Here is a 23,995-nt window from a genome sequence, read left to right on the forward strand (position 1 = left end):
AAAAAAAAAGAAGGGATCTTCATGGTCATTTACTGTCTTATTTTGTATACTGGAGAATGGAGGTTCAGAGAGGTTACAAAATTTGTCCACGACCATCCAGCGAGTGAGCATCAACCTGAGACTAGAGCCCCAATCAAGATCCTTTCCACTCTTGTGCAGCCCACATGTGTATTTCTGGGGGTCTCCCTCTGTCTTCCAGGCTGGGACCACAGGAGTGCCCCATGCCTGGATAATTTTTAGAAAAATATTTTGTAGAGATGGGGGTCTCCCTATGTTGCTCAGGCTGGTCTCGAACTCCTGGGCTCAAGCAATCCTCCTGCCTTGGACTCCCAAAGTGCTGGGATTACAGGCGTGAGTCAGCATGCCCAACCTGCCTTTCTCTTCTGTCTGTAGCAGCCTTACCTTTCATTTGAAGCCCTTTGAAGGGTATGTAGCTCACTCATCTTGGCAGGTAATTACTTAGGGAAGCCAGATGCTTGAAAATGCATTTTGATTGTTTTTCAAGACTCGAAGCTTAAGTCTATTTATCAGGAAAACTACCAGGGAAACTTGATGTTGACATTTTCTAGGAGGGAGGTTATATTATAGCATATAAATTACCGTAAGGAAAAGGCTGTTTTATCTTTAAGCTAGCTATTATCTCGGTACCACGAGCTACATATTTCTTTTATACCCTAGAAGGTGGTACATCAACATTATTTCTTACAAATTTAAGAAGGCTTGGTTTTTGAGGACAGAGGACAGACAAGGGCTTGAAGGAGCAACCGGGGCATGCAGATGTGGAGTGCCTAGCATGACAGGGAGTGGGCATGGCCTAGGGTTTGCTGACAAGGTCACAGGAGATGAATCTGAGAACTGTGTGTTTGGGCCTCTAGGCCTTAGGGTGGTTACGCTTGATTCTTTGGGCATCTGGGGGCCATTTCTGGATCTGAAGTGTGCCTGACGAGGTCTCCAAAGGGGGCCTTTCCCAGAGCCTCTTATATCTAGACCAGATGCTGAGGCCTTAAGTTTGGATACTGAGCCTGTTTGGTTTGTTTTGTTTTGTTTTGCTTTGCTTTGTTTTGTTTTGTTTCAGACGGAGTTTCGCTCTTTTTGTCCAGGCTGGAGTGCAATGGCACGATCTTGGCTCACTGCAACTTCTGCTTCCTGGGTTCAAGCGATCCTCCTGCCTCAGCCTCCCCAGTAGCTGGGATTACAGACGTGTGCCACCACACCCAGCTAATTTTTGTATTTTTAGTAGAGACAGGGTTTCACCATGTTGGCCAGGCTAGTCTCAAACTCCTGACCTCAGGTGATCTGCCCACCTCGGCCTCCCAAAGTGCTGGGATTACAGGTGTGAGCCACTACGACCGGCCACCTGTTTATTATTTTATTTTATTTTATTTTATTTTTTTGAGATGGAATCTCTGTTACCCTGGCTGGCATGCAATGGTGCGATCTTGGCTCACTGCAACCTCTGCCTCCCGGGTTCAAGTGATTCCTCTCCCTCAGCCTCCCGAGTAGCTGGGTCTACAGGCACACGCCACAATACCCAGCTAATTTTTGTATTTTTAGTAGAGATGGGGTTTTACCGTGTTGGCCAGGCTGGTCTCAAACTTCTGACCTCAGGTGATCGCCTGCCTCAGCCTCCCAAAGTGCTGGGATTACAGTCATGAGCCACCACGCCCAGCCTTTTTAAAATTTTTTTGTAGCCTCAATATATTACCACATTATTTATTTATTTATTTGTTTGTTTGTTTATTATATTTTTTTAGAGGCAAGATCTCTCTGTATTGTCCAGGCTGGTCTTGAACTCCTGGGCTCAAGGGATCCTCCCACCTTGGCCTTCAAAAGTGCTGGGATTACAGGTGTGAGTCACCGCACCTGGCCTATTTTTTAAATTTATTTTTAAGTTATTTTTTCCAAGCCTGGTTTCACCAAAGCTGTCTGGCTGAAGCTCTGGATTTTTGAAGTTACTTAGCTGCCTGTTAAGTCAAAAGGAATGATTCATTTGTGTTTGTAAGCTGTAAGCAATTCATTAGCATTCAAGATAATTTATATGACACCAAAGTGCTTTCACATAAATTGTCTCATTTGATGTGACCTTCAAAACAAGCCTGTGAGGTAGGCAAGGACTATTGGCACCAGTTTATAGATGTGGAAACAAAGACTCCCAAGAGTTTAAGTGATTCGCTCAGCATAAGGTGGCTGGTTATTGCAGAGCCCCTACCCACACCTGAATTTTCTTGTTATTTGGAAAGACAGCCTCGCTCTGTTGCCCAGGCTGGAGTGCAGTGGCACGATCTTGGCTCACTGCAATCTCCGCCTCCTAGGTTCAAGCCATTCTCATACCTCAGCCTCCCGAGTAGCTGGCACTACAGGCGTGTGATGTGCCACCACGCCCGGCTGATTTTTGTGTTTTTAGTAGAGACAGGGTTTCACCGTGTTGGCCAGGCTGATCTCAAACTCCTGACCTCAAGTGATCCTCCCGCCTCAGCCTCGCAAAGTGTTTGTATCACAGGCGTGAGCCACTGCTCCCGGCCCACGCCTGAATTTTCTACTCCTCTTTCAGAACTTTTTCCACGACCCACACTTCAGGAGCAGTTAGATCTACAGGAGACGGGTCTGTGGGCCCCAGAGAGTCTCGCAACCCCATCTGCGACACAGAGAGATTTTACCTGCCTGGGACTTGGGTAAACCCAGCAGGTAGTAAGCTGCTCTGAACAGCTTAAGGAATTGTGTTAAGATTTGTGTTAAAACTACCATAGCACAGTTTCCATTTCAGTTAAGTTAGTGGCGTTCAAAATGTTTTCCATTTGCATAACACTTTCCCTATTTTTGCTGTTCCTGAGTATTGTTATTCAGTTATTTTCACTAAATTAACTAATTTCTTTTTTTTTCTTTTCTTTTTTTTTTTTTTTTTGAGATGGAGTCTCGCTCTGTCATCCAGGCTGGAGTCCAGTGGTGCAATCTCAGCTCACTGCAAGCTCCGCCGCCCGGGTTCATGCCATTCTCCTGCCTCAGCCTCCCGAAATCAACTAATTTCTTTTTACTATACAAATTTGTTTATAAAGGAAACAATGCATTAAGGGAAGACAGAAAGGAATGAAATGTAGGAAGTACCAGGGCCCAGAGGAAAGGAGTTCTACCCCCTGGGAAAGGGCAGAGACTGGGCAGAGAAAGTGGCTCTGGGGCTAGAGACCCAGGCCTCTAGGGGTTAAGAGTGACAGCAGCCAGTGGAAAGATGTTTCTGGCAGATCTGGGCAGTAAGAATCTACAATCTGAGAGAAGAAGGTGGGAAAGGCTTTTGGGGTCTGAGCCTAATATAGCGGTGGTTAGGATAAGGTTAAAAGGGAGGAGGTGGGCCAGAGAGCAGGGTGGCGTCTGAGGAGGAGAAAGAGGGCTGTAGACTGGGCTTCAGGTGGGCTGGTCTGGGGAAGTGGACTGAGGAGGGCAGGACAGGAGGGAGTACTGTGGGGCAGTGAAGGAATGGGGACCTGGAGATGAGAGCCAGGGGGGTGGGAGGAGTGACCTCAGGATGGACTGAGGAACCAGAGCCCAAAGGGGGTACAAGGATCATCATTTGGGTAGAAGCAGGCCAGGCTCCATGTGTTGCCCCAGGTGTTCCAGGTGGCACAGGCCCCTGTTCTGAGACTGAACCATAGGCCATGGTTATCAGCCTGAGAGGGACGTCAGTGTGAGGCCCAGGTTCTCGGGTATTACCTTGGTATCACCAGCAGGCCCATGTTTTAGGAGCATTGAGCTGAGGGACTGTCTGCGGTTGGCCGGCTCTCTGCTTGTGCCTAGTCTTCAGAGCAGCCCACAGGTTGTACAGTGCCCAGACATTTGGGGATTTCTCTGTAGTGCTGTCCCAACAGGGGTCACAGGCTCCAAGGAATGAAAGGATCGATCTTTCAGGCAGAGGGGACTTTTATTTTTATTTATTTCTGTTTACTTAAAGAGATGGATCTCACTCTGTTGCCCAGGCTGGCATGCCATGGCATGATGACAGCTCACTGCAGCCTCAAACTCCTGGACTCAAATAATCCTTCCCAGCCCCCCAAGTAGCTGGGACTCCAGGTGCATGCCACCACGCCTGGCTCATTTTTAAATTTTTTGTAGAGGTGCGGTTCGCTTTGTTGCCCATGCTGGTCTTGAACTCCTGGCTTCAAGCGATCCTCTTGCTTTGGCCTCCCAAAGTGTTAGGATTACAGGCATCAGCCACAATGCCTAGCCAGAGGGGACTTTTAGACAGGTGCCCAGAGCTCTGTGGTTTGCTTCCTGCGTGTGACATCAGGCAGTCACGTACCTCTGGGGTTCCTGCCAGAGGAACCCCAGAGGGGATGGGGAGGCATCTGCCTCTCCGGGCTTGGGGAGATGTAGCTGCCCCTGCTCTTATCACTCACTGTCCCTGTGCCTGGAACTGGGGCTGGCAATGGGTTTCCAGCTGATTCATCTGAGATTCTTTGTCCAGTCAGTGCTTGTTGTCACATAGAGCTGCCTCCCTCTGTGTCCTCCTTATCTAAGTCTAACCTCTCAGCCTGGGCCTCATTACTTGTACCACTTACTTACCTGGCTCCAAGTTTTATTATAAGAAAGGACAGCAGCCTTTAAAAAAATAATGATCCTTCTTTGTAGGGCACCTTTCTTTTAAGTTAATGATAGCTATTTTCTATTTATTGGATCCCTTAGCACTTTGCTTTTTGGGTGAGTCAGGAGTTCCTTCCCCCTTCAAGAGGTGAAACTGGAGGCAGGTGGATGTCAGAGGCCCTGCTGTGTGCCTGCGGCAAAGCTCAGTGGAGGTGGCTAGAGACCCAGCTCCCAGCCTCGCTCTCCTGCTCTGGGTTCAGGTTGCTGAAAGTGGTAGAACCGGATGGAGCTTCCGGGGGAAGGGCTGGGTGACTGCCAATTTATTATTCATTGTCTGATGTGGGCAGTGCGGGGATAACATTTAGTTCCCACTGTGGTTATCCTGGCATCTGCTTTAGTAATTCCTTCCCTTTCCCAGACTTGGTTTTTTAAGAGGAAGTGTTAGCAGGGACGAGGAGAAATTGTGAAATAGTGGTCAGATCTCCTAGGATCTGCTCCTTCTGCTTCTTCCTTCTGCTCCTCAGTGGGTCTGAAGTAATTGACATAGTTGAGGTTTCCGATTGTGTTTTGGTTGAGAACAAATGAATGTTTGCCGATTCATGCAACAGATATTTATTGTGTGCCTGCTGAGTTCCAGGTGCTGTTCACTGTTCTGGACCCTGGGGAGAAGCAGAACTCCCTGCCTCCTAAGTACATCCACTTTATTTGTAAGGGGAACCCCCATACCTTCCTATACCCTTATGCTCCCATTGAATAAGCTGTTATAACCAGCTTCTCTGTTTCTCCAGACCGTACCAGAAAAGAAGCAGCAGATGAGCAGCACTTCTAGGGAAGGGCTGGCATCTGGCGGTCTAGTAGAGGCCAACTAAGGAAGTAATAGGAAAACTATTAAAAGAGTAGATTTTGAAATCCTCACCACCTAGGGAAGCAAATGAAAAGCCTGACGCTGCTCTCCGCAGAACGTGTCATACTATTCGGTAGTTTATGTTCTGGATGATGATCCTGAGACATCAAAGACAGATTAAACTCAACCAGTCTAGGATTGAAAAAGGGTGGTAGACAGTGAGGTTTTTAGAAAGACATCAGGAGAAAGACCACGTTTCTGCAAATTGGAGTTTGAAGTCCTCGCGGAGCTTACATTTATCTGAGATCTTCGTCCTTCTGGGGCTAGGCCTTGGAAAGAGCTTGTCCTCTGAAAAGCCATGATCTGGACGGGGAACTTTGGGTTGGAAACATTTGAACTGTCACCTGGATGCTTTGTGAAACCTCAGAAATGCAAGTGTCTTTAAGTGCTAGAGAGACCAGGTGATTTAGGGGAAACTTATGGGTAAAGAAGGAAAGCTGCAAATGAAGGCTCTAGGAGCCTTCCGCACCTTGCTGTGGCTGCTTCAGCTCTGCCTAAGTGATCCCAGCACCTGCAGACACAGTTTCTTTCTTTCTTTTTTTAGAGATGGGGTCTTGCTATGTTGCCCAGAGTGGTCTCAAACTCCTGAGCTCAAGTGATCCTCCCGCCTCAGCCTCCCAAAATGCTGGGATTACAGGCATGAGCCACTGGACCTGGGCCAGACTCAGTTTCTGTAGGAGCTTCCAACCTGGGATTCCTGGGTTTCAGCAGTCCTGTCTATCCTACATCATGAGGAGTAAGATTTTAGAGGATGGCCCCTCTATTTCTTGTTCTTCTGAAAGTTCCTCTCCTTCCCAACTTTAGGATAGTTATAAAAAATATTGTTGCACATTTTTACCCTGAATCTAGCCTTTTGAGCTGTTCATAAGGTAGGATTATTTAATAATAAACAATACTGAGAACGGAAGCTTTTTCAAAGACCTGCTTTAGGAGAGTTGTGTTTACATGGTGAGAAATTCTTCAGGCAGCAGTCAGCTCCAGGAGGGCTGGGCAAAGCTGGGAATCTAGTTTGTAGCACAAAGCACCAAATTCTAGGCCAACCGGTTCAAAGTCAAAACTGGTCTTCCAGGCTAAAACCAAGGGATGGGCCCTGCCCAGGGCAGGTTTAGCAGTTAAATATAGTAATAACTAGTTAATCAAGACAGACATACCTGACCAACATTCTTAGGTCAGCTGGGTTTTGATTCAAGGCCACGCTGGAAAATCTCAGGCTACCTACCCATCCCTTCTGCCCCTTGAATGAGAGTATTTCAGAGACCCCGGGAGTTAACCCAGGATTGAATTTTAGATCTACCCCCCCGCAGACTCAAATCCAGCCGTGTCCACCTAGAGAATTCAAGTGGAGTTGACCTGTATCCACTGTGGACCAGGGTCCATTCCTGAATTCCTGTCCATTTGGCATCCTGCTGGCCTGGTGTCACAGTTTACCCTCTTCCAGAAGTAGAGGAGAGAAAGGTTTGGGAACTTGTAAGAAGCACATAGTTTTTGTCAGGTGCTTACACAGATCATTTTCTTTCCAGTAGCCCTGCGTGTAGGGCTTATTCTTCTCACTTTGATGTTGAAGCCCCTAAGGCTGTGTGAGCTTCAGTAATTTGCCCAAGGTCATGCTATTAGTATGTAGAAAATACATCTGTCAGACTCCGGAACTTGCCCTCTTTTAGTGAACCGTGCTGCCTCCTAGCTTAGAATTGTAGAAAGAAGCTAAACAATTTTGTTTTTGTTTCTTACCAGTTTTTTTCTTGTATCACTTGGAAAGTAATACAAGCTTATAGAAAGTAAGTATCAGCTGTAACCCTTTCTTTCAGCTGTTTATAAGGTAGGATTATTTAATAATAAATTATACTGAGACCAGAAGGTTTTTCAGGGATATCCCTTTTCTTTCAGAGTTGTTGTTGTTGTTGTTGTGTTGTTGTTGTTGTTATGGACTTTCGCTCTTCCCTCCCAGGCTGGAGTGCAATGGTGTAATCTCAGCTCACTGCAACCTCCGCCTGCTAGGTTCAAGGGATTGTCCTGCCTCAGCCTTCCGAGTAGCTGGGATTACAGGCTCCCGCCACCATGCCCAGCTAATTTTTGTATTTTTAGTAGCGACGGGGTTTCACCATGTTGGCCAAGCTGGTCTCGAACCCCTGACCTCAGGTGATCTGCCCGCCTCAGCCTCCCAAAGTGCTGGGATTACAGGTGTGAGCCAACACAGCCAGCACAGAGATATTTTTATATTTTTGTATTTCTGTCTGGTGGGGATGAAAGTCCGAGCCTCCGTGTTTGGGCTTATCTGACACCACTCTGGCAGAGGTTTGGGGTGGCAAGAGTGGAAGTCTGCTCTCTACCTGGCCTTTGATGGCGCGGGTGGGGTGGTGGCCACTGTTTTTTCTGTGGTCATTGACTGGGGTAGAATATAGAATACTTCTTGCCTAAAGTAATATTTCTATGGCTTTTCATTGAATGGATTTTTGGTATCATAATTAACCCTTACGTCTTAGTTTCCGCATTTGTGAAATGAGGAGGATACTAATTTCTACCTCATCGGGGCTTTAAGAGTTAAATAAGTTAATATACGGAAAGCGCTTCAAATAGAGCTTGCCATATGGCAAGCAGTGTGTAAGTGCTAGCTGCTATTTTTGTTGTTTTGGAATGTAAATGATTCCTGACTTTTCTGTATTATGACTAATGGTATAAATGAACAGCAGTGTTTATAGATATTGTATGAATTTCTAAGGATTTCTTTAGAATAAACTCTTACAGGGGCCTTGCTCTCAATCGGCTCTTCAGAGCTTCCTGATGTGCACGTCAGACTGTGTTCCAGAACCCTCATGTCAGTGTACACATTCACCACAGCGCCACTAACATGCCATTTTTATTTTATTTTATTTTATTTATTTATTTTTGAGATGGAGTTTTGCTCTTGTTGCCCAGGCTGGAGTGCAGTGGTACGATCTCAGCTCACCACAACTTCTGCCTCCTGGGTTCAATCAATTCTCCTGCCTCAGCCTCCCGAGTAACTGGGATTTCAAGCGTGCGCCACCCTGCCCAGCTAATTTTGTATTTTTAGTAGAGACGGGGTTCCTCTGTGTTGGTCAGGCTGGTCTCGAACTCCTGACCTCAGGTGATCCACCCACCTCAGCCTCCCAAAGTGCTGGGATTACAGGCATGAGCCACCGTGCCCGGCCTTAACTTGCCATTTAGCTGTTGACTGACAGGTGAAAAATGGGTTTTAATGTTTGAGGTTGAACATTTTTCATGTTATTAACCATTCATATTTGTTTGTGACTTCTCTCTTCATGTTCCTTCTCTATTTTCTTGTTTTGTTTGTTTTTTTCTTAGGACTCTGTATGAATTCTTGATGTAGTCAAGACTGTGTTGTCTGTCATATTTCATGCAGATCCTTCCCTCAGTTTTCATGTATCTTGTCTTTTAATTTTTATCTATGATTTTATTATTTTTTTTGAGACGGAGTCTTGCTCTGTTGCCCAGGCTGGAGTGCAATGGCGCAATCTCGGCTCACTGCATCCTCTGCTTCCCGGGTTCAGCCATTCTCCTGCTTCAGCCTCCCGAGTAGCTGGGACTACAGGTGCCCGCCACCTCGCCCGGCTAGTTTTTTGTATTTTTAGTAGAGACGGGGTTTCACCGTGTTAGCCAGGATGGTCTGGATCTCCTGACCTTGTGATCCGCCCGCCTTGGCCTCCCAAAGTGCTGGGATTACAGGCGTGAGCCACCGCGCCCGGCCAACTTTATCATTTTTAAATCCCTGTTTTCTCCTCTTCCTGGGCCCGGTTTGCGTTTCTTTGCCTGTATGTATCCTACCCCTATTCCCCAACATTTCTTTATCCCAGGTCTGTACATTGAAATCTGTTTGTACACATTGTTCTTTTCCTACAGTTTTCTTCTATTAATTTTTTTTTTTTTTTTTAAAGACAGGTTCTTGTTCTGTCTCCCAGGCTGGAGTGCAGTGGTGAGATCATGGCTCACTGTAGCTGCAAACTCCTGGGCTCAAGTGATCCTCCCACTTCAGCTTCTTGAATTGCATGCCACTAAACCCAGCTCATTTTTAAATTTTTTGTGGAGATGGGGTCTCACTATGTTCCCCAGGTTGGCCTTGAACTCCCAGGCTCAAACAGTCCTCCCGCCTTGGCCTCCCAAAGTGCTGGAACTACAGGCATGCGCCACTGTACCCAGCCCTATGACATTTTTTGGTTGAAGTTTTTTAATTAACCAAAATGTCCTTTGACAGAAAAATCTATTTTTTATTTCCATGTTTTATTGCAAATATGTCTTTTTTCATGTTCTTTTCTGTTCTCAGTACCTTTTCCTCCTTAAAGCAGAACTTTTCTGTTTCTCCTCTGAGTTGGTCTGGAGAAGTCTAAACTCTTATACCCTCTGTTTTGAAGGCTTTTTCGGGCTCTCTGCCTGGAAAACGACTCACCTTTCCAGACCCAGCTCAGATACTGCCTCCTCCGGGAAGCCTTCAGAGCTAAATTAGTTGCTACCTTCTCTGTGTTCCCATTCTTATGGACCACTTTTAGGCATCTCACACATTGTAATTGGAACCAATTGCTTTCCCTGGCATCCTCTTTGCTAAACAGTATCCTTCGTCAGTGTCAGAGAACATGCCTGATTGTTCTCCGTATTCCCCGTCTCCCAATCAGAACCTGCATATCCTAGATCTCCATCAGCAAACACACAAGGTGGGGTCAGTGCAGTGCTGCACCAAGGGGCTCTCGGAGAGCTCTTTAGGGACCTTACTTCTCTCCCTGCTAATACCTAGCCAGTATATGAGACTGGCAGTGTTTTCCTAAAGGACCTGGAAATACGGAATGTTCAGCTCTGTATACTTTCAAAAGGTGGTTTGGAAGCCGAGGCACACGCCAGGCCGTTGAGGGAATGGGGGTCTAGGATACATCAAATGGATTGGGGCAGTCGTGTTTTGTTGTAAACGTTGGGAGTGTGGGAGGCTAGAGGGGCCAGGGGTAGGATGGGGTTCACCCAGGTGGGGAGTGAGAGAACCTTGTCACAGTTGTAACTAGTTGCATCAAATAAAATCTGATGAGACTCTTTTTTTTTTTTTTTTTTTTTTTTTTTGAGACAGAGTCTTGCTGTGTCGCCCAGGCCGCCCGGCTAGTTTTTTGTATTTTTAGTAGAGACGGGGTTTCACCCTGTTAGCCAGGATGGTCTTGATCTCCTGACCTCGTGATCCACCCGCCTCGGCCTCCCAAAGTGCTGGGATGACAGGCTTGAGCCACCGCGCCCGGCTGAGACTCTTAAAGACACTTGACTTTTTTTTTTTTTTTCCAATCAGCTTCTTCAAGTTGCTTATTAAAGGAACACATTCTGGAAAGAGAATTGACAAGGAAGCAAATTAATCTGTAGATTAATTTATCATTATTACATAATTATTTTTCAGTTTGAATAATTTTATTTTCCTATTACAGTGAAAAACCAAAATTCCAATACTCAAATTATGAAACACAAAACAATATTTATCATTCTCTTAGAATAAAATTCAGAAAGCATTCTCTCAAAAAAAGGAAAGAAAATGAAGGAGATACCACTGCTGGACACCCCTTCTGTCTTGCTTTCTTACTGCTCCTTCTTCTTCTTCTTCTTTTTTTTGAGATAGAATTTACTTTTGTCGCCCAGGCTGGAGTGCAGTGGTGCAATCTCGGCTCACTGTAGCCTCTGCCTCCCAGATTCCTGCCTCAGCCTCCCTAGTAGCTGGGACTACAGGCGTGTGCCACCACACCCAGCTAATTTTTGTATTTTTGGTAGAGACAGGGTTTTACCACATTGGCCAGGCTGATCTTGAATTCCTGACCTCAAGTGATTGGCCCTCCTCGGCCTCCCAAAGTGCCAGGATTACAGGCGTGAGCCACCAGACCCAGCCTGCTCCTTCTTCACACTCACTCCCCCTCTCAGATTTACAAAAAGGAGCATACAAACCATTTTATTTGTTTTTTATTTTTTGAGACAGAGCCTTACTCTGTCACCCAGGCTGGAGTGCAGTGACACAGTCTCAGCTCACTGTAGCCTCTGCCTCCCAGATTCAAGTGATTCTTCTGCCTCAGCTTCCCAAGTAGCTGCGACAGAGTCTTGCTGTGTCGCCCAGGCCGCCTGGCGTGCGCCACCACTCCCAGCTAATTTTTATATTTTTAGTAGATACAGGGTTTCACCATGTTGGCCAGGCTGGTCTCAAACGCCAGACCTCAAGTGATCCACCCACCTCAGCTTCCCAAAGCAATGGGATTACAGGCGTGAGCCACGCGTGCCCAGCCTACACCACTTTGAAAGAGCCCCATGATACAAAATAAAACATCTTCCACAAAACCCCCTACATCCCTGGGGCAAGGCTCCTACTCCTAGTCCTGAGGAAGTTCATCTTGAAGGTAGAGTTGCAGGTGATGCCATAGATAATGGGACATGGACCACCCCCCCCCTTCCTCTCACCCATCCCAGAGAGAGGGTGGAGATAGGATCAGAGAGGAGAGGACCAGAGGCTAGGAACAAACACCCAACAGACTCCTATCAGTGTGTGTAAGTGCTTATATGTGTGGGAATGAACCTTGATGTCAGAGGGCTGGGGACATTGAGAAAGAACATCTTTATAATATTGTTGATATTGTTTTACTTATTGAAAAAAAGCAAACAAAGGGCCCTGAAATATAAAAAATGTTCAGTAAAGGAATGAGGCTGGGGGCACAATAAAGCAGGCAAAGAGAGCAAAAGAGAAAAGACGAATGATAAGCGACCTAAAAAGTAAAGATGACACTGTCTTAAGCTAGCACCTCCTTTCCCTTAATATTGTTCTTTTTTGTAGTGAAAACAGAGCTAGGGAGGGAGGGTTAGGGTGGGAAGTGAGCAAGCAGGGCAGGTGTGCTTCAGTGGGCGATTGGGAAGGCGGGCGGCACGTCTACACCCTCTCTGCCCAGTGCCTATCCTGGGTGGTTCCTGCTGCCTCCAGTGCAGTCCAATCGGGAGAACCAAACAGCTTGGGTTGCCCTGGCAGGTGCCCTGGCTGTGGCCCAGCAGGTGGCAGCACACCCCCAGAGGTCCTGGGCCCGTGGCTGCCTCATGGACTTAGGAGTTGCCCAGCAGGTGTTCACCTGGTGGATGCTGGCTGCTTACCTCTGAAAGGCCTTAGGTAGCACACCTGGGCGTAGAAGCATTTCTTACGTCCATCTTGGAAGCTTAGAAATCCAATCTGCTTAGCTCTTCCTCCAGGAGGTTTGAGCAGCAGGTAACACACTGAGCAGAAGGGAGAAACCAAAGGCCTTGGAGGCAGAGGACGGATTCTGGGGTTGTGTACCCTGTCTTCACTTACAGCAGCTATTAGGTAACACATGAAAGAGAATCTTGGTAGCTGTGTTTATTTTTACTTATGTAAGAAATATTGGGGTTTCTTTATTTAAGAGAGAGGGTCTTGCTCTGTCACCCAGGCTGGAGTGCAATGGTATCATCATAGCTCACTGCAGCCTCAAAATCCTTGGCTGAGGTGATCCTCCCACCTCAGCTTCCTTAGTAGCTGGTATTAGAGGCATGCACCACTATGCCCAGCTAATTTTTTATTTTAATTTAATTTATTTTTATTTTTTTTTTTTTTGAGACAAGGTCTCACTCTGTCACCTAGGCTGAAGTGCAATGGTGTGAACATGCTCACTACAGCTTCATCCTCCCTGGCTCCAGTGAGCCTCCCACCTCAGCCTCCTGAGTAGGGGGACAGAGGCACATGTTACCACACCTGGCTCATGTTTAAAAAATTTTTATAGTGTTGAGGTCTTGCCATGTTGCCCAGGCTGGGCTGGAACTCCTGGGCTCAAGCGATCCTCTCGCCTCAGCGCCCTAAGTAGCTGGGACTACATGCATGCACCAGCACACCTGACAAAAAAAATTTTTTTTTTGAGACAGAGTCTCGCTCGCCCAGGCTGGAGTGCAATGGCATGATCTCAGCTCACTGCAACCTCTGCCTCCCAGGTTCAAGCAATTCTCCTGCCTCAGCCTCCTGAGTAGCTGGGACTACAGGCACATGCTACCATGCCCGGCTAATTTTTTGTATTTTTAATAGAGACTGGGTTTCACCGTGTTAGCCAGAATGGTCTTGATCTCCTGACCTCGTGATCCTCCCTCCTTGGCCTCTCAGAGTGCTGGGATTACAGGCATGAACCACCGCACCTGGCTAATTTTTTATTTTTAGCAGCGATGAGGTCTTACTATATTGCTCAGGCTGGTCTTACACTCCTGAGCTTAAGCAATCCTCCCACCTCAGCTTCCCAAAGTGCTGGGATTACAGGTGTGAGCCACTGCACCCAGGCCATTTGTTTGTTTTAAACTCAAAAGTTTTTTTTTTTTTTGAGACACAGTCTTGCTGTGTCACCCAGGCTGGAGTGCAGTGGTGCTATCTTGGCTCACTGCAACCTCCGCCTCCCGGGTTCACACCATTCTCCTGCCTAAGCTTTCTGTGTAGCTGGGACTACAGGCGCCCGCCACCACGCCCGGCTAATTTTGTATTTTTAGTAGAGACGGGGTTTCACCGTGTTAGCCAGGATGGTCTCGATCTCCTGACCTCATGATCCACCCATCTGGGCCTCCCAAAGTGCTGGGATTACAGGCGTGAGCCACTGCACCCAGCCTAAACTCAAAAGTTTATAGTAAGATCTATGTCAGAACATGGATACCTCTATCTATTATAATCTTTAAAAAATTTTTTTAATAAGTGTAGCAAATTCCTGAACAAACTTTTTTAAATTTACTTTTTGTTATTTTTTTGAGACAGGGTCTTCCTCTGTCACTCAGGTTGGAGTGCAATGGCGTGATCTCGGCTCACTGCAACGTCTGCCTCTGGGGCTTAAGTGAGTCTTCTGCCTCAGTCTCCGGAGTAGCTGGGTCTACAGGTGCACGCCACCATGCCCAGCTTATATTTGTGTTTTTAATAGAGACAGGGTTTTGCAATGTTGGCCAGGCTGGCCTTGAACTCCTGACCTCAAGTGATCCGTGCACCTCAGCCTCCCAAAGTGCCAGGATTATAGGCATGAACCACCATGTCTGGCCAATCGTAATCTTTTTTTTTTTTTTTTTTTTTGAGACGGAGTCTCGCTGTGTTGCCCAGGCTGGAGTGCAGTGGCACAATCTTGGTTCACTGCAGCCTCTGCCTCCCGCATGAATCAAGCTATTCTCATGCCTCAGCCTCCCAAGTAGCTGGAATTACAGGCGAATATGCCATCACACCCAGCTAATTTTTGTATTTTTAGTGGAGACCAGGTTTCGCCATGTTGGCCAGGCTGGTCTCCAACTCCTGACCTCAAGTGATCCACCCGCCTCGGCCTCCCTAAGTGTTATGATTACAGGCATGAACCGCCACGCCTGGCCTCAATCATAATATTTTATTTGAGACAGAATCTTGCTCTGTCACTAGGCCGGAGTGTAGTGGCGTGATTTCGGCTCACTGCAACCTCTGTCTCCTGGGTTCAAGCGATTCTCCTGCCTCAGCCTCCCGAGTAGCTGGGATTACATGTGCCTGCCACTACACCCAGCGAATTTTTGTATTTTTAGTAGAGACGGGGTTTCACTATGTTAGGCTGGTCTTGAACTCCTGACCTCAGGTGATCCGCCCACCTCAGCCTCCCAAAGTGCTGGGATTATGGGCGTGAGCCACCGCGCCGGCCAATCATAATCTTTTAAATGAGTCTCCCTGTTGATGGGGATCTTGGCTGGCTAGTATCAACAATTTATAGAGAACATCCTTGTATATTTATTTTGCCATACTTCTACAAGTCCAGATTCCTAGGACTGGGTTAAAGGGAAAGAACATTTTAAATTTTGATGGCTGAATTTTCCTCCAGATAGGTTGCCCCAGTTTATAGGCCCACCGAGAATGTGTAGAGTACCTGTCTGCGAGTGGCTGTAGAGAAAGCAGGGGACTGACTGTGCTTCTGCCTGTTTCAGCAGCCCGTGGACATCTGCAGTGGTGAGACTGAGCACTTGGCAGGAAGTGGGCCCAGCTCCTATGCTGGGCAACAGTGGCTCGCTCCCTCCATGGCCTTGGCCTCCTTCATTGCAAGTCTCCCTGGTGGCTAGGAAGTGGGCGCCAGCAGCTTCTCTTTTAGGTGTGCATGGGATTCCCCTTACCCATTGAGCAAGGTTTTCCTGTTTGTCCCTGGGATGACAGTGAATGACAGTGTCTTCTGTCTGACTCTTCCAGGTAAAGAAGGCCTATAGGCAGAAGGCCCTCTCCTGCCACCCAGACAAAAATCCAGATAATCCAAGAGCAGGTGAGTCTCTTCTAAGGGCATGGGGAGAAAGAGAGCCACTCACCCAGGCGTTGTGTTTCCTGATGTAAGCTCTGCACGTGAGTGCTGTGGGGTGTAGGCACATACAGCCTGGCTCCAGGCAGTGGGTCCCAGGGCTTCCCTTCATGTTAGGGGTGTCTGGTCAGTTGCTGACGTGCTCACCCCTCCTTATTGGTCTGTCATCTGCTGATGTCGGCTTTTCTGCCATCCTGTGGCTTTTTTGAAGTGTTTTTTTTTTGTTTGTTTTTTTTGAGGGAGCACACCATCACAAAGTCTTAACTTTATTTTTCTTCTCTCTCTTTTTGATCCTTATGTTTAGCTGAACTCTTCCACCAGCTTTCTCAGGCCTTGGAGGTGCTGACTGATGCTGCAGCAAGGGTAAGCATAGCCTTCTTCATTGGAATCGTCCCCCTTGATTAGAGACTACTGCTGCCCCTCAACCTCGGTCCTCTGCCCTTTGCCATGTGGCACAGTCCTTGCTGTCTAAGCCCAGGAGACCCAGTCACCAGGCTGCCACTCTGATGGCCCTTGGGCTAGGGGCCAGGCAGATTGCTGGGGAATCTGTCTTTACTCTCCGGCTGACCCTCTGCCCTGTGCCCCTTTCTCCTGCCAGGCTGCATATGACAAGGTCAGGAAAGCCAAGAAGCAGGCAGCAGAGAGGACCCAGAAACTAGATGAGAAAAGGAAGAAAGTGAAGCTTGGTAGGTGCCATCATAGTGCTCGGTGGCCTGTGGTTTCCTGTGGTCATTTTCATTCCTCTCCCTCACCTGAAGCTTCACTTCCAGCAACTCGTCTCAAAGGCTTTTGGCTCAGGCTCTGGGCAAAACGCTGTTCTTAGAGGTTGGTTCCTAAAGACACTCTTAGGAATAATAACAATAATAAGGTTTAATATTAGCTAAGCATTGTGACAAATGCCTTATTGTCCTTTTAATTGTCATAACTGTACAAGGAAGTATGGGTACTAAACCTTTTTTAAAAACACGGTTTTTTGGGGCTGGGCACGGTGGCTCACGCCTGTAATCCCAGCGCTTTGGGAGGCTGAGGCGGGTGGATCACAAGGTCAGGAGATCGAGACCAATCTGGCTAACACGGTGAAACCCCGTCTCTACTAAAAAAATACAAAAAAATTAGCCGGGTGCGGTGGCGGGCACCTGTAGTCCCAGCTACTGGAGAAGCTGAGGCAGAGAATTGCTTTGAACCCGGGAGGCAGAGGTTGCAGTGAGCTGAGATCGCACCACTGCACTCCAGTCTGGGCGACAGAGCGAGACTCCGTCTCAAAAAAAAAAACAAAACAAAACATGGTTTTTTGAGACAGGGTCTTACCCTGTCACCTAGGGTGGAGTGCAGTGGCACGATCTCAGCTCACTGCAACCCCCACCCCCTGGGTTCAAGTGATTCTCGTTCCTCAGCCTCCTGAGTAGTGGGACTACAAATGTGCACCACCATGCCCAGCTAATTTTGTTCAGTTTTTGTACAGATGGAGTTTCACAATGTTGGCCAGGCTGGTCTTAAACTCCTGGCGTCAAGCTATCCACCTCAGCCTCCCAAAGTGCTGGTATTACAACGGTGAGCTGCTGCACCTGGCCTCTGAAGCCATTTTTTATAGGCAAAGGAGCTAAGGCACCGAAAGTTTAAGAGCTTGCCGGAGCTGGGATTTAAACTTATCCAGTGTGAGTAAAATTGGTGCTTGTGGCCAGGTGCGGTGGCTCACGCCTGTAATCGCAGCACTTTGGGAGACCGAGGTGGGTGGATCACGAGGTCAGGAGTTCAAGACCAGCCTGGCCAAGATGGTAAAACCCCTTCTCTACTAAAAAAACAAAAATTAGCCGGGTGTGGTGGCGGGCGCCTGTAATCCCAACTACTCGAGAAGCTGAGGCAGAGAATTGCTTTGAATTCGGGAGGCAGAGGTTGCAGTGAGCCGAGATCACGCTGCTGCACTGTAGCCTGAGCAACAGAGCAAGACTCCATCTCAGAAAACAAACAAACAAACACACAAACAAAAAACTGGTGCTTGTATTCACCATTTCTGGCTGAATCTTTTTTTTTTTTTTTTTTTTTTTTAGTAGAGAAACAGTGTTTTGTACTGTCACTCATGCTAGGGTGGCACCATCATGGCTCACTGCAGCCTCAAACTCCTGGGCTCAAGCAGTTCTTCTGCCTCAGCCTCCTGAGTACCTGGGACTACAGGTGCAAGCCACTGTGCCTGGCTGGGTCTTTTAATTTGTTCTAACCCCAATTCCTACCCAGAGCTTTCACTTTGAGAAGCTCCCTCAGAAGGATTCAAAGAGGTGCAGGCTTTCTCTTCTCTAATAGCTTTATTGAGGTATTCTTTGTATATCATAACATCAACCCATTTCAAGTGTACACTTCACTTCAATGATTTTTCGTAAATTTACCAAATGATGCAACTCTGACTATAAATCAGATTTGGAACATTTTCACCAACCCAATAAGATTGGTACAAGCATTTTTTTTTTCTCACTTAAAAAAACATCACTGGTAGGCCAGGCGCGGTGGCTCAAGCCTGTAATCCCAGCACTTTGGGAGGCCGAGACGGGCGGATCACGAGGTCAGGCAATCGAGACCATCCAGGCTAACACGGTGAAACCCCGTCTCTACTAAAAAAAATACAAAAAACTAGCCGGGCAAGGTGGCGGTCGCCTGTAGTCCCAGCTACTCGGGAGACTGAGGCAGGAGAATGGCGTAAACCCGGGAGGCGGAGCTTGCAGTGAGCTGAGATCCAGCCACTGTACTCCAGCCTGGGTGACAGAGTGAGACTCCGTCTCAAAAAAAACAAAAAAACAAAAAAAAAATCACTGGTTATAGCAGCATGGTCCAAGCACTTTTTTTTTTTTTTTTTGAGACGGAGTCTCCCTCTGTGGCCCAGGCTGGTGTGCAGTGGCACAATCTCAGCTCACTGCAAGCTCCGCCTCCCAGGTTCATGCCATTCTCCTGCCTCAGTCTCCCGAGTAGCTGGGACTACAGATGCCCACCACCACGCCCGGGTAATTTTTTGTATTTTTAGTAGAGATGGGGTTTCACCATGTTAACCAGGATGGTCTCGATCTGCTGACCTCGTGATCCGCCCGCCTTGGCCTCCCAAAGTGCTGGGATTACAGGTGTGAACCACGGCGCCCGGCCTTGTTTTTTTTTTTGAAATAGAGTTTCGCTCTTGTTGCCCAGGCTGGAGTGCAATGGCACGATCTCGGCTCACTTCAACCTCTGCCTCCTGAGTTCAAGCGATTCTCCTACCTTAGCCTCCCGAGTAGCTGGGACTAAATTGTGTTCCACCACACCCAGCTAATTTTTGTATTTTTAGTAGAGACGGGGTTTTGCCACATTGGCTAGGCCGGTCTTGAACTCCTGACCTCAGGTGATCCACCCCCCTCCACCCCTTGGCCTTCCAAAGTGCTATGATTACAGGCTTGAGCCACTGTGCCTGGCCCAGTCCAAGCATTCTTTACTTAAGTTTTCTTCTTTTCCTCTTGCTCTTCAACATCCATATATTTTAATGCGTGCATATAGCATCCCAATATCCATTTCTCTATTTAAAAAAAAAAGCAAGTGCTGGGAGACTCCATCTCAAAAAAAAAGAAAGAGAGAGAGAAAAGGAGATTCTAAGTAAGTAAAGTGCACAAACTTCCCTGGCCTAAGAGAAGGGTTTCTCACAGCAGCTGGCCTGGCACATGGTTGCAAGCAGGTTTCCCTCGGAAGATAATGAGCTCACATAGTCTGGGACCCCGGGTGATGCCCTAACGCTCTGCCCATCCCTGTAGCCAGGTCCACAGTGAGGCTTGGTAAATGTGAGCTGAGGTGGGAGCTAAAGGGGACAGTGAGAACTTGAGCTGAGTGTGTGAAAAGAATCAAAGCCAAAGCAAGACCAGAGGTCAAGCTGTAGTGCCAGACCACAGGAATCAAGCCCAACAGCTCCGCCCATTGGCACCCCTGACACATGGCCCTGGGCTGACACATGGCCCTGGGCTGCTGACATAAGCACCACCTACACCCTGTTCACTAGAGAGACCAGCTTGGTCAGTGTGAGCTGTTTTTAACTCTTCCAGACCCCTGACCACTCTGCTAGACCCCATACTTCTGTGCTGTGATTTTTCTCAATGAAAATTGACTCAGGGGCTTGGGCATGGAGGGAGGGGCAGAGCGTGGTCTCATCGTGATTGAGACTTTGGGGAGGCAGCCAGAGCTGAGGCGGGCCGAGGCCACGTGGAAACTGAACAGACCAGCAGTTTGGTTATTCAACCCTTGTGCCTAGACCTGGAGGCCCGGGAGCGGCAGGCCCAGGCCCAGGAGAGTGAGGAGGAAGAGGAGAGCCGGAGCACCAGGACACTAGAGCAAGAGGTGAGCACTCAGGCACGCTGGCCAGAGGGCCACCTGCAGGAGGAGGCGGGGAGGATGGACTTGGTGGTCGCCATGGCTGGAGAGGGCATGCTTTTTGCACCTTCAGTGGGAGCTGGGTGCTCTGTCCCACCCACAGGTTGCTGAGCCCTAGCTTGCAGGTGGAAGCTCCCAGGGACTTTTTACAAGGTGAGCCAGCCTGGAACTGGACCTGCACAGAATTGTCACCCCCACCCCCTGCTCTGCAGATCGAACGCCTGAGAGAAGAGGGTTCCCGGCAGCTGGAGGAACAGCAGAGGCTGATCCGGGAGCAGATACGCCAGGAGCATGACCACAGGTTGAGAGGTGCAGGTCCATCACCCCACCTATCTCCCCTCCAAGGCAGCTCCACACTGCTCAGAGTGGCCATGCTGGCTGCTCGGTGGAGCTGCTGTGGAGGCTTCTACCTGCTAGGACCCTGGGGTCACCCCATGGTGCCTTACTCTGACACATGCAGATCCCTTCTTCCTCCCAGTTCTCTGGGGCCTATTTGCTTTTTATTCTGCCTGAGATCTCCTGGCCACATTTGTCTTAGTCCCAAGCAGAGCTGGCCCTGTTTTGGGGCAGATCACCACAGGGAGGGGCCCTGGGACACTTTGTTTCCGTAGAACCTCATGGTCTGTCTCTCTGCCTTCTGCCCCTAGAAGGTGTTCCTAGCTCTCCATTCAGAGAGTGCTGACAGGTGGCCTTCAGGAGGCAGCTGGGTAGACCACCCTGGGGTGGCAGCTTTTCTGGGGATAGGCATCTACTTTCCCCACTAGGCCCTCAGCAGAACTGCGCAGGTATTGCCCTTGGTCAGGAATGACCCTTTCCAGACCCTTCTGGCTCTGGGCTGCATCTTCTTTGGGAGACTCTCTGACATATTCTATTTTTCTTCTTTTCCCAATATTTCTAGGAAAGGCAGAAAATACTGAAGGCCAAGGAACCCCCAAACTAAAGGTGAGCCTGGGCAGGGTCTGTGGGCCACCTCACACTCACCACCTCCTCTCAGCAGGAATAGATGCTTCCTGTGGCTCGAGGGTTTCTGGTGGGGCCACTGGATCTGCGTGGAGCCAGCACCATTACCACCTCCCTCCTTGTTCCAGCCGCCTGGAGACCAGAGCTTGCCACGGAAGGCTGCGTTTAGCTCTGATCACAGGGCAGAGCATTCCCTAGAAGCCCTCTCAGGAGAGGGTCTTCCTGGGCGGGAAGCGTCCCTGGGGTGAGCAGGGCCATCCTGCCTACAAGTTCCCAAGGGGAAAATGTTGCTGGTGGCACTCCCTAGATTGCAGGAGCCTTGGAGACTTGGAGGGTGGGAGGATGTCTGCTCAGACTGTCAAGCTGTCGCGGGGTGAGGTACTGTTCAGCCAAGAACCGGTGTTTCATGAGTCTGTCTTTTCAGCTAAAATGGAAGTGCAAGAAGGAGGACGAGTCAAAAAGTGGCTACTCCAAAGACGTCCTCCTACGGCTTTTGCAAAAGGTCTGCCCCGTTGACGTCCAGTCTTTCCTGTCATCTCAGTCCACATCTCAGCCCACACCCTAGGCCTCTGCTCTCAATGCCTGAACTTCCCTTCACATATCTACCTGCTTTTTTTTTTCTCCTGTCTTAGAGACCATGGGATGACCTAAAGACCTCTCCCCAGGCTACAGCCCTCCTTTCACTTGTGTGGCCATGTGCTCCCTTCCAGCCCTCTGTCCTTTGCTACCTCAGTCTAACCCTTACCCTTAGAAGCAAAGAGCTTGGCTGAGTGGGTTGGGAGGGATGAGGTGGGTATCTGGCACAAAAACCCCGTCATTTTCACCACGTTCAACCAGCAAGGACGCTGTGCATGAAATATGTCAGTCTAAGTCACCAGGGCTTTGCTCATCATTCCTTTGCTGCTCTGTGTTCCTAGAAAAAAATTTCTTTCCTATCCCTGATCTCACTTCACTAAGATAAGTAGGTGGGGCAAGAAGTTGTCTCCCGACTGAAAAAGCCCCATGGGCTTCAGGGTAGCCCAGGCTTGTCTCTGGCATGACCTGGGCCATCCTGAAGGCCAAGCCATGCTCATTAGGACCCCTTTGTCCCCGCAGTATGGCGAGGTTCTCAACCTGGTGCTTTCCAGTAAGAAGCCAGGCACTGCTGTGGTGGAGTTTGCAACTGTCAAGGCGGCGGTGAGTGCTGCATGAGGCTTGGGGGGCCCTCGTGGCCCTGTCATTCTAGGGCAGGGACCCAATTCTGTAGGCCCTCTGAGTTAGGTGGTCCACACTCCTAGGGAATCTCCGGGCCAGCTTAGAGCCAAGGCTCCTCCCAGGGGCCCCTGACTCCTGGAAAGAGAGGCACCATGTGTGAAGGGATGGATGGGGGGTGCTCTGGGGAGAAAGGAGAGCAGACTTGACTCTGCTCCCTGCTGGTGGCTTCACACCCTCCACCTGCACCCCTCGGGGCTGTGAGCCCCGGCACTGCCTTTTCACCCTTTGTGCTCCTCACCTCCCCACATCAGAAAGCTCCCCCCAACCCCCTCTCCCGCAGGAAAGGCCAAAGTGTTAACGCCCGTCACTTGAAGACTGCTGAGGTTGGCATCTCTGCTTAGAGGGCTAGAACACTGGTTATGTTCTCACTGGGGATAGAGAGAGCCTCTTTATAGCTGACTCGATGGATGGGACAGGACTAGATGCTGTGTTTGGCAGGAGCTGGCTGTCCAGAATGAAGTTGGCCTGGTGGATAACCCTCTGAAGATTTCCTGGTTGGAGGGACAGCCGCAGGGTGCCGTGGGCCGCAGCCACTCAGGACTGTCAAAGGTGAGGAGTCAGGCGTCGCCCGGCTGGGCACTCGGGTCTCGGAGCTTTTCCTAACTGGGCTCCTCTCAGGCTCTTTCCTCCCAAATTCAGGTCTTGGGGCCTAGAGTGAGCTTGGCAGGTCCACCAACCCAGGCAAAAGGGGCTATGATTTCACCTTGACCCCTTTTCCTCTCTGAGGGCCAGAGAGGCCCCACCCACACTGTATTCTTAGACCTTGCTTTCTCTCCGTATCTGGTCTCCTGTGGGGACTTTCCTTCTCACCAAAGGGATCTTCCTGACCCTCAGGTTGCTTGGTTGTGGTGCGTGAAGCATTTGGAGCTTAGACGACCCAGTGCTGCAGAGAAGGGGCAGGTGACTAGGGCAGCCACTTCCTTCCCAGCACTTCAGTTTTCCGGATATGTCCCTGGCTGCCCCAGACAGGGACCTCTTGACAGAGACATTGTCAAGAGGCAATGTCTCCTCTTAGAAGTAACCCTGGCAGGCTGGGTGCAGTGGCTCACGCCTGTAATCCCAGCACTTTGGGAGGCCGAATGGGGCGGATCACCTGAGGTCAGGAGTTCAAGACCAGCCTGACCAACATAGTGAAACCCCATCTCTACAAAAACACAAAAATCAGCTGGGCGTGTTGGTGCACATCTGTAGTTCCAGCTACTCAGGAGGCTGAGGCAGGAGAATTGCTTTAACCCGGGAGGCGGAGCTTGCAGCGAGCCGAGATCGCACCACTGCACTCCAGCCGGGGCAACAGAGCGAGACTCCATCTCAAAAAAAAAAAAGTAACCCTGGCTACCCTGCTGACACAGAGTGCTGCCTGCCCAGAGTCTGGGCGCCCTGCCTGAGGTGAAGCGTAGACCTTCCAGCTTGTGTGGAGCCCCCGACCCACAACCATGGTCCTGGTGTCTTTTGGCCTGGATGCAAAGGCTGGGGCTTGGGGGCTCCTGGCCACACCTGTCCCCACCTTGGTTGAACAGATTGCTTTGGGGGCAAGATCTAGCAACCTGGTTCTCCCCTTCTCTGCAGTGGCCTAGGGCCTGTCTGGTGTGTCCACAGCCCCTTGGCAGGCTGGCAGGAGGCTGCTCATTACCTTACCCACGCCAGCCTG

The 23,995-nt window shown here is 49.1% G+C and overlaps 1 protein-coding gene across 2 annotated transcripts in view; it reads left to right on the forward strand.

Moving 5' to 3' along the window:
• The window catches only part of DNAJC17 (DnaJ heat shock protein family (Hsp40) member C17), a 44,087-nt gene that overhangs the window by 14,972 nt on the left and 5,120 nt on the right, over positions 1-23,995 (forward strand). The window contains exons 2-10 of one of the 2 annotated variants that reach the window (XM_033190528.1): positions 15,660-15,729; positions 16,067-16,125; positions 16,361-16,448; positions 20,015-20,100; positions 20,346-20,448; positions 21,032-21,075; positions 21,518-21,595; positions 22,189-22,269; positions 22,786-22,896. In XM_033190528.1, coding sequence (XP_033046419.1) covers positions 15,660-15,729; positions 16,067-16,125; positions 16,361-16,448; positions 20,015-20,100; positions 20,346-20,448; positions 21,032-21,075; positions 21,518-21,595; positions 22,189-22,269; positions 22,786-22,896 — 720 coding nt within the window. The remainder of the gene's footprint in view (positions 1-15,659; positions 15,730-16,066; positions 16,126-16,360; positions 16,449-20,014; positions 20,101-20,345; positions 20,449-21,031; positions 21,076-21,517; positions 21,596-22,188; positions 22,270-22,785; positions 22,897-23,995) is intronic. The other variant, XM_033190529.1, reaches the window with a different exon arrangement.

The sequence above is a fragment of the Trachypithecus francoisi genome, unplaced genomic scaffold (assembly GCF_009764315.1).
Source record: "Trachypithecus francoisi isolate TF-2019V2 unplaced genomic scaffold, Tfra_2.0 Lachesis_group3, whole genome shotgun sequence".
Taxonomy (NCBI): Eukaryota; Metazoa; Chordata; class Mammalia; order Primates; family Cercopithecidae; genus Trachypithecus; species Trachypithecus francoisi.